The sequence below is a fragment of the Ammospiza caudacuta genome, chromosome 1 (assembly GCF_027887145.1).
Source record: "Ammospiza caudacuta isolate bAmmCau1 chromosome 1, bAmmCau1.pri, whole genome shotgun sequence".
In the NCBI taxonomy this organism is placed as follows: domain Eukaryota; kingdom Metazoa; phylum Chordata; class Aves; order Passeriformes; family Passerellidae; genus Ammospiza; species Ammospiza caudacuta.
Window position 1 is genome coordinate 49,861,551 of NC_080593.1, and position 9,636 is coordinate 49,871,186.

The 9,636-nt window shown below is 41.1% G+C and overlaps 1 protein-coding gene across 2 annotated transcripts in view; it reads right to left on the reverse strand.

The window, feature by feature from the left end:
* PDCD6IP (programmed cell death 6 interacting protein) overlaps positions 1-8,811 on the reverse strand; it is a 30,662-nt gene extending 21,851 nt beyond the window's left edge. For both annotated transcript variants that reach the window (XM_058821163.1, XM_058821155.1), the window contains exons 1-3: positions 8,541-8,811; positions 2,469-2,523; positions 654-723 (exon numbers count right to left, since the gene is read on the reverse strand). In XM_058821163.1, the coding sequence (XP_058677146.1) occupies positions 654-723; positions 2,469-2,523; positions 8,541-8,746 (331 nt within the window). In that variant the 5' untranslated portion in view covers positions 8,747-8,811. The remainder of the gene's footprint in view (positions 1-653; positions 724-2,468; positions 2,524-8,540) is intronic.
* Between the last annotated feature and the right edge of the window lie 825 nt (positions 8,812-9,636).

The window sequence follows — 9,636 nt, forward strand, 5'->3', positions numbered from 1 at the left end:
AGTAACCCTGAATTTGTGTGCAGGATTGTCCCTCTATGACTAAACAAATCAGACTCAAACTCATTATGTTCATGGGAAAAAATACTTTTTTTTTCCTTCCCAAGTGATTAAATCTGTATGAAAATATTTCAAAAAGAAGCTATAGAAGAGTAATTTTGGAGCACAGGGAAATAATTCTATTCTCTTGAAAACGTGGTATCAAGACTAGGTTACTGAAGCCAGCTACCATCACTCCTCTTCTGGAGTGGACTCACTCACTCCTAAGCACTCTTCATCTTACTCATTTAGAACAGGAAGAGCTGCATTACCCAAAATCTACTGGATCTTAATGTTAACATGAACAATTTTGATTAGTATCAACTGGAGTTATTCCCAGAAGACATCTGAGAAGCACACAGTACAACTATTATCAGACTGCACATCTACTTGTGCCTCTGGAAATCTAATATAAAATCTCAATTTTGTAAAAATTCTTTGCATGGTGCTTACATGTTCATTATCAATGTTAAAGAAGTTATTAATCCATTACCAATACAGTTGAATTCACTTGAAAGCTATGTTCAGAATGCCAGAAAGACATTAATTCAACTACATAAAAACATTCTCAAAGTTTAGTATCATTAATACTTGGGTTTTTTGCTACATTCACGTACCCAGTTTGGCAGATCCTCCAAAAAGAGATCCTTTGTCAAAAGCATCTTTCCATGTAAATGTTACACAGACCTGGAAATTGTGAAAAACAAAGATCTTTACCTCTAAGATCAAATATAATCTTAAAATACCCCAAATCTATCTATTTAGCCCTTATATCCTAATTGCATAAAACCTTTCATTTGCTTCTTGGAACATTACAAACATTCTGGAAGTTTCAGGAAATCATCAAGAAGTATTCAAAACAAAATTATGCTACATTTTTTCCTTTCTGTTACTTTGCTCAAAACATTTCAAGTAGACAAGACAGAAATTGTCAGAATCATTTTTCAGCTCTGTTCATACTCTGAGCAACAGATAAATTTGTTTCTGAACAATTCCTCCTCTCCCAGTAAGCCTGATGGGTTGGTATAATCACAGTTTAAGGAAACCACCCAATCAGGCAGTTTCCAGTGTGCCAAATTATCTGTGTATTTGGAGCTGTTGTGAAATACCAAAATCCACTCATTATTATGAATGAATTCAATAGCAGCATTATCAGGAAATGCCCTCAGGAAAGAGAATGGAGGTAGAAACACTGTGTTTTATTTATACTTCCAGCATATACTTCAGAGGCAATGCAAACACTTCATTGAATCTGCTTACAAGTTCCACAATTCAATTCCTTCTTCACCTGATCAAGTAATTGTAGGCAACTGGTATCAAACCAGAAAAGATGGCAAACTTCCTCAGTTTAAAGTGCTTGGGGAGAACCACTTCAGAAAGAGCTACAGTACTGCTTGAGAGTGTATTTTCCTCTAGCAGCAGGGCTAGTACAGGACATTCTGGTCCCCAGCTGCATTGCTGCTTCCACTACTTCTCTCTTTAGGTGGAACAGTTTACAGACATGCAGATCTTGCTGTCTAAGTTTTCCAGTTTTCCTTGTCTCAGGGTTTGCAGATTACCATAGCAAAGGATTTGCTCACTGAAAATCAATGTGCAAGCAAATGCAGCTACATGCAAAACTCACGTAGAAGTTAGAAATAGATTAACATTACTTAAAACCTGTAAGACTGAAAGAAATTAAGAAATTTCTCCTTTTGATCATAATATTACCATTGAAGTACGATTTGTAGATAAAGAAATATAAATTCTTATTTGTAAACACATTGAAAGAAAATCCACACTTTTCTCCAACAAAACACAGGAGCCTACAGATCTATTCCTGTCTCCACGTGAAGAAGCCTTCAAAAGGGAGAAGGTTCAGCTGAATGTCTCTCTAGAGACATGATTCTAAAGAAATATGGCAAGAAAAAACCCCAAACCCTAATGAACACTACCTACATAAAAACTATGTCATGCAGAGGCAGGAATAAAGTGATAAGCTCTTAAATGGAATATTCTATTGTAAAGGAAACACCTCTCCTGCTTCAGAAAACAAAGATCAGATTCCATCCACTTCTATAGGTTTTCCCATAGAAATTATGAATTTAAAATCCTTTAGAACATAGCATGAAATAGACTTCTTGGAAAGCAGAGAGTTGAAGAGCAATCAGCAGAGCCCAATCCTTTCTGCCCTAGACCACAGTGATCACCTAGCCAAAGCCAAAATGCTTCTCAATCTGTAAAACAAAGGCATTTATGTCCACTAGAGGTGAAGTTACAGCATAGACTGAATGTGAGCACCAACTAGAAAATAAACAGAGATTAGGAAAATAAGGCTCAGAGAGATTAGCTGTCTTGTTCAATAAAAGTACTCGTTAGGGGATTAGGTACAGGCTTGGAAGTCACACATCACAGGTGCCATGATTCAGTAACTGGTTTGGCAGTCTTCTTACCTGGTTTTCAGAGAATGGAAACTTTGGTTCAATTGCACACAGCTGATCATAGTATCTAAAAAAAGGAAAAAAAGAAAATAAACACACAGCTATTCGATAAATGAAATTAATAGTTTTGGTTTATTAAACTGGCATATAAAGTAGGGAGAAGGGCACAAAAATCCTACACACAATTAATTAAGAAGCTCATTTGTAGAAATGGAGGATTTGCAGGCTGGACAGTTTCTGTATAAAGAGATTCTTTCAGTAGAGGAGCAAGTTCAGCAGGAGGTGGTTTTTCACAGATAACATGGGAACCCTGTCTCAGTCGGAAGTAAAACAGTATCTCAGACAAAGCTGATCCAGGTATCACTGCCTGATGGATGGTGGATTAGAAAAGGCACCATGCAAAGGAGTCCCTGTACACATACAGGCAGACAATGAGTACATTAAGTCATGCTGCAAAAGTAAATTAAGTGCAGCATTTAACATAATATTAACATGCTACACTGTACTCTCCTGATCTTACCATTATAACCCAATTTCAATGTTTTTGAAATAGATGCCATTTGCCTTGCACAGTACCAGTTGGACCAATCATTGATAAAATTCTTTAGTTGCAAACTTAATTTTCATTGGAATATATTCTAGTAGTCACAGTGAATTAAATCAACAACTTCTACATTACAATATTTTGACTAGTCACAGTGGAAGATGTTTAGGAAAGGATGCCGGAAAGATAATGTACTGAATATAGCACAGTCCCTTCCAATCTATCCAGGTAACAGTAAGGAATTCCAAGTTCTCCTGAGTGCTGACCTGCACCTGCACCATTTGTTAAACATGACAGGCTAGATGCAGAACATGAAACTCTTTAACTGCTAAGAACACATAACATGTGAAGCCTGTTTCCTATACTCTTCCTGCAGCACTGGCCATGCAGCTATATGCTCAACATTATATTGGGCAAATTGTTTTATAAAGAATTTATATTCCCAATACACAAAACACCTTGCAGTAATGGTTTTCACGGTCTATGAAACAGGACTAACATTGTTCCCAGCTCCTTTCACTATTAAATATTGATCACAACAGATACAGGCATGAGATGCATGTACAAGACCTGCATTGTACAGACAATAAACATTTGTTTAAAAATTCAAGAAAAATTTTCAAATCTCATATATAATAAAACCAGTGTTAGTGTATTCTTCAGTTAATTGTATCTGCCAATGTATATCAGACTACAGGTCTCTGACTTCAAATGAGCCACTGCAATTTAAGACACAATATACCAAGCCATGTCAAAAACTACAATAATCTGCAACAGCAACAGGACTTCCACCAATAAATGAACTGAAAGAAATTGCTTGTCAGGCTAAACAAAAGTCTGCAAACATTTACTGTGATGGCAATTTTATCAAGATTAAACAACTTACCAACTTTGTGAAAGGTATAGTTAAAAATAACAACTAGCCCTGAAGATTACTGCTAATATATATTTAAATATACTTCCTCCATTGGCCTGGTCTGGTCTCAACACACTTGCTTTAACATAGTATCACAAAGAAAAGGAGACTTTGCATGCTGTCTCCTCTTGACTCAGTTTAATTTGTTAACTAAAAGCTGCTGCTAAAGCCAAGCTGTCCTCCCACATTCCACGATTACACTGTCCTCATCTGCCATGAGGATGGAGTAAAGGAGCAAAGCTTGTCAAATGTCCTTGTGAAGCCGGGTGTGCCCAAGCCTTGGCTCCCTGCGAACAGGCTATTCTTTGTGTCAACATTAGCACAGACAAAATAAGCCAGAGAGGTGTATAACTCCTCCTAAGAAGGGCTTTTTGTTTGGTTGGTTTTAAACAAGTTCAGAATTTATGTTCGCTGTTTTCTTTACTATTTTAAGCATGTGATGTTATTTCTTCTTATTAGAGAACTTGAAAATCTACTCAAGAGTTAAGAGCTCTTTAAAACTCTGCAGACAGAAAAAAAAAAATCCCAGAATACAACCACATAAAGTTTTTTAGTTTTATAAATATAAACGGTATAAATATAACAGTACGCATAAAATTAAACATACAAAAATGGTACATGAAGATGTTAACCACAGAACAGCACAAAACCATCAGTACAAAACCAGAAAGTAACTACAGAAGGAAAAGCCACAATGGATGCACAAGTCAGTTACACACAGAGGAGGACAGTAAATATAAAGGTGTAATTTAAAACTAAATTTACAGTAATTTAAACCATCAAGATACAAAGAACACAGGGCACAACACAGAGGAGTGGTGAGTTTGGCTGTGCCAGTGAGGAACTACAACTGCAGCAGTGAAAGGGAGGGGCACATGTCAGCAACACAGATCTAGTGCTCAAAATACAGCAATCTCTCATCAAAACTGGCATTATACACTCCTAAATGCCAGCAAAAAGAGGTCATCAAATGAGTAGGCAGTCAAGGTTTAAATTAGAATTTAACTAAAATTTATGTACTGCATTAAACACAAATAATGTGCCTCCTCCAAAGAATCTTAAAGAAAAATCTCCTTCAAAAGAACATCAAAAAGACCAAAGATCTGTCTTTGCTCTTCAAGATAAGAACCAGAGTCCTGAACTCACAGCTAGAAATCACAACTGCAACTTTCAGCCCTAAGGGAATTTGAGCATTCAAAATAAAACTGTGCACTCCTCCCACCCCCCTTCTATTTCCCGATTTTCTTTAAAAAAAAAAAAACTGCAGGAGTTGTTAGCAAAATTAAACCAATTAAACTTGCACTAATATTCCACGTCTCCAGAAAAAGGAAATAAAATCCAGGTTATCTTTAATATTGGAGGAAGCAAGGAATCCCTTGAAGCTATAATTATACTCAGAACTTAAAAAAAAAAAAAAAAACCACCACTAAATCAAATCTGCCACAACAGAATTTAAGGGGAAACATCTGTACCAAGCTCACCTACATCACCTTCAGAGCACTCAGATTCTCACAAAACAAAGCAAGCTTGGAAGCAGGCTGAGGTCTTTCCCAGTGAAATGGTGCTCATCTATCTCAAATGTTTCTCCAAGAGAAGCATTTGCATTTATCAGCTGAACAACAGCACACCACACCTTTCAAGCTTTATTGGTCAATGCTTGTCTAGGAGATGTGGCTCCAACAGGGCTCACTTCTTCCATAAAAGAAAAAAAAAGTCTAGAGTGACTACTCAGCAAAACAAGGCTTCTAGAAATCACAAAACCATGGGCAAATCCTAGATTAGTTGGCAGAAGATTAAGCCCTCATTTCTTAACAGTTAAATGGTCTACAATGCTCTACTAGGTATTAAGGTCTATAAAAAGCCACAAGGAAGTAAAACTATGCAAATGGTATGCAAGGTTCTAATTAGTTCTTCTAACCTTACTTCACCAACAACATTTTAAACTCCAACTTCAATGAAATTAAACATTAATTGTTTAATTGAGTATTGTTCTTAAACACCAGCAGAAAAACACTGGAAGTTGGAGAGGCAGAGATTTTCAGAGGAAACAAAAGGCATTCAGGCACTGGATACTTCAAACTTCTGGATATCCAGACAGTTTAAAATAACTGTGCCTTACAGAATACTTAAGAGAATATATGTCAGAATACTCTTACAGAGTAAGAGCAAAACGATTTTCTAGCAACTGCAATGAATATAAATGGTCAGAAATGGACTAAACAGGCATAACTTGTTAGAAATAAGGGAAAATATGCATCTCTTTGTTTTATCTTCACTAACTTACAGTTAATTCAGACCTTCATCCTATCTCACTGTCACTATAAAAAGAACAAATATTCTCAAGCAATACAATTAAAAATGCAGACGTTTTAAGAGAGGAACTTCAGCATGGGAGGGATATCACTTCATGTTTACATCAGTTCAGAGCTACATCCAACAGCTCCAGTCTACTGCAAGAGCATCTGGGCCAGCTAAACTCATCTGGTGCTCACTGCTGATCATCTCCAGCAGGGAGAACAGATCACTGCACGTGGAATTGACTCAAAGCTGGTAATTAGGTAATTATGCAATTGCAAGTGGTTTCCCTTGATTATTCAGAGGGAAAACCTGAGGTGAAGTTGCATACTATGGATAAATTCATTTAATAACTGGCTGACTCTGAAAGAGGGAGGTTCTGCTCAGCCTCTTGGCTTTCCAAAACACTACTTTTATTTATTTTTGCACCATCTCTGATGTTTGTCTGACACTCCACTGAACTCATTCAAGTTGCTCAGAATGCCACGCATACATTCTGCCTTCCAGAAAAGGTGCAAGGATCAAAATTGAAAAGGGGGTTGCCTTCTTTTGGTGCTGCAAAGCAACTGTTCGTGTGAAGTCACACAATGTGGCTGTGCCAAACAGGGATTTCAGACAGAAACTAACAACAAACCTGACTGGCACCTTCAGAAAAGGAAGCTCGGTTCCAGCATGCTCAAATGAAGCTCAATTCCAAAGAAACATAATCTGCTTTTCAATTTGGGTACCAAAGTTCCTCTCTCCGTTCACAGATGCTCACAATTTCCCCGACCTTCAAAGGGATAAACTCAAGTACCTTCAAAAGCATACACAGCAGTAGACAGAAATAGAGCAGGGAACTACAAAGCTACTGTAAAACACAATCAGTGGAGTCAGAGCTTTTACAGCCCAAATACCAGTGAAGGGTTGATAATCATCAGCAACTTATTTCACAAAACTTGCCTTCTTTTTGGCAAGGCACTTGTTAAGTGAGGTTTGAATGTCTCCAGAAAGACAGACTCCACATCCTCCCTGGAAAACCCATTCCCATGCTCTGTCACCTTCAACATAAACAATTTCTTCCTCATGTTGAGGTACAACTTCTTGTGCTTTAATTTATGGCGACTGCTCCTCATCCTGTCACTGGGCACTACTGAGAAGGGACCAGCAGCATCCTCTCAAAACTTGCCTGTGAGGTATTTCTCTGCAATCCCCTACAATCCTTTCCAGTCTTCTCCAGATTAAACAGGCGCAGCTCCTTGTAAGGGAGATACTCCAGAGCCCTATCATCTTTGTGGCCCTTCTCTGGACCCTCTCCTTCTCTTTCTTCTCAACACTGCAATCCCTAAGTGCTTTGGGCAGGTAGGACAATGGAGCTGTTAGTCCTAATGCAGGCTTTATGCACTTCACCAGGCACAAGGCACAGATGAATCTTTTGCTCATCTAACCTATGGTAACTCCAGCACCATAGAAACTCTATCAAACTTTCTGACAGCAAACTAAGTGTGTTAAGCAGAAAAAACGAAAGGATGTGACTTCACAAATACATTAAGAAGCTGCTAAACATAGAAAACAAAAGGAAATCACGCTGGTAACAAAACACAAAAACAAATCCACACACAGAACTGAACAGGAAGTGAAAAGAAAGCTGTAATAGCAAAAGGTAACACTGAAGAGAAAGAAACACCAACCCTATATGAAAAACAAAATGGTCTGTCATGGGTACAAATTGGAAGAGGGGAAATTCACATTCAAAGAAACTTCTTACTGTGAGGGAGGTGAGGCACTGGCAGAGGGATTTCCCCAGGGAGGCTGTGGGTGCCCCAGCCCTGCACTGCTCAAGGCCAAGCTGCATGTAAGGCCTTGGGCAACCTGGTCTAGGGGAGGTGTCCCTACCCATGGCGGCTGCGGGGGTTGGGACTGGGTGATCTCTAAACTCTCTTCCAAACACTTAACGCTGTCTGCTTTTACAATTTCTACGTACACCTAAGAGCTACTGGCAGACACAAACCCTGGGAAGGGGATGTTGATGGGGACAAGGCCTTCCCCTCCCCGCGCTGCCATCATGTGACACCCCAGGACACCCGGGCGGCGCGGCGAGGGCCGGGGACACCGGCATGCCGCAGGACACCCGAGCGCCGGGGCGCCGGCATCCCACAGGCCGCCGGAGCCGGCCCGGCAGCCCCGGCCGCCTCCTGCCGGCAGGAAAGGCCGCCCACACCTGGGCCCGCCCGCACCTGGCTCCGGCTCCGCCACGCCCAGGGCCCGGAGCTGCCGCCGGGGCCTCGCGGGGAACCAGGGCAGGGGGAGATGGACGAACCGGGAGATAACGGGGGTGGGGGGCCCCTACCTGAGGAGGGTCTCCAGCGAACTCTCGTGCTTGTCGAGCGGGCGGCCGAGCGCGCTCTTGCGGAGCCTGCTGAGCTCCTCGGCGGCCCGGCAGTGCTCGGCCTGCGCCTCGGCGCCCGGGTAGCTCTGCTGAATGAACTTGCACAGCGGCTTGGCCAGGTCCACCTCCGAGGCCTTCTTCAGCTGCACCGAGATGAAGTTCGTCATGGCCGACGCCGGGCGGGCGGGCAGAGCCGCCACCGACACCGCTCCTCGCCGCAGCGCCGGGCTCCCCTTCCCGGTCCGCCGCCGCGCTTCCGGGAGCGCCGCGCACGCGCGCGCCCTGTCCCGCCTCCCGCGCCGCTGTCCCGATACCGCCCCCGGAGCGGGAGCCGCTCCTGAGGGGAGCGCCCGGCCGCGAGACCCGCGGAAGGCGGGCTCACCCGTCATCAAAACTTTATGCTATTTACACATATTAACAAACAAAGGCATCAGCGTTTACTGGTTCTAAATGGAATAACTTTATGAATTAGTAACCAAGTTCCTATTTGGTGGTTATATCTGTCGCTTGTGGCGCTAATTAATCTGCAGGCGCAGTTCTTCCCTCAGTTTGAGTCTGGAGTCTGCTGGGTTCTGCCGCCCTCACTCGTGGTAGCTCTTGTCCGGACAGACCATTTTGGGATTATTTTATGCTCAAAACAAAAGGTTAGGCAAGCGTGCAAGCCGGATCGTTAGGGTTGGAAGGGAGATCATTAGTCCAGCACTCCTTACTGTGAAAAATGCGTATTTTATGATTGGCTTTTCACAAATATTAAAATGAATATTATATGTGTTGTGTTAGAAAGTAATGCTGTATTAATTCTCTCAAGTAGTGTGTTAAATATAGTTTTAGGTTATAAAAAATGTTAAAATAGAAACTATGCTATGTAGGATACTTTTTTTAAAGAAAGGACTTGCAGCAAGATAGCAGCCATAGGACACCTAAATCTTTCAGACAAAAAGAATTTGTTGCCCTCTTATCAGAAGAAACTGAACTTCTTCCCACCTCGAAGGCGCTGTTAGGATTCAGAGGAAGTTGACAATAACCAGACAGAATCCTGTGTTTGAATGGAATTTAT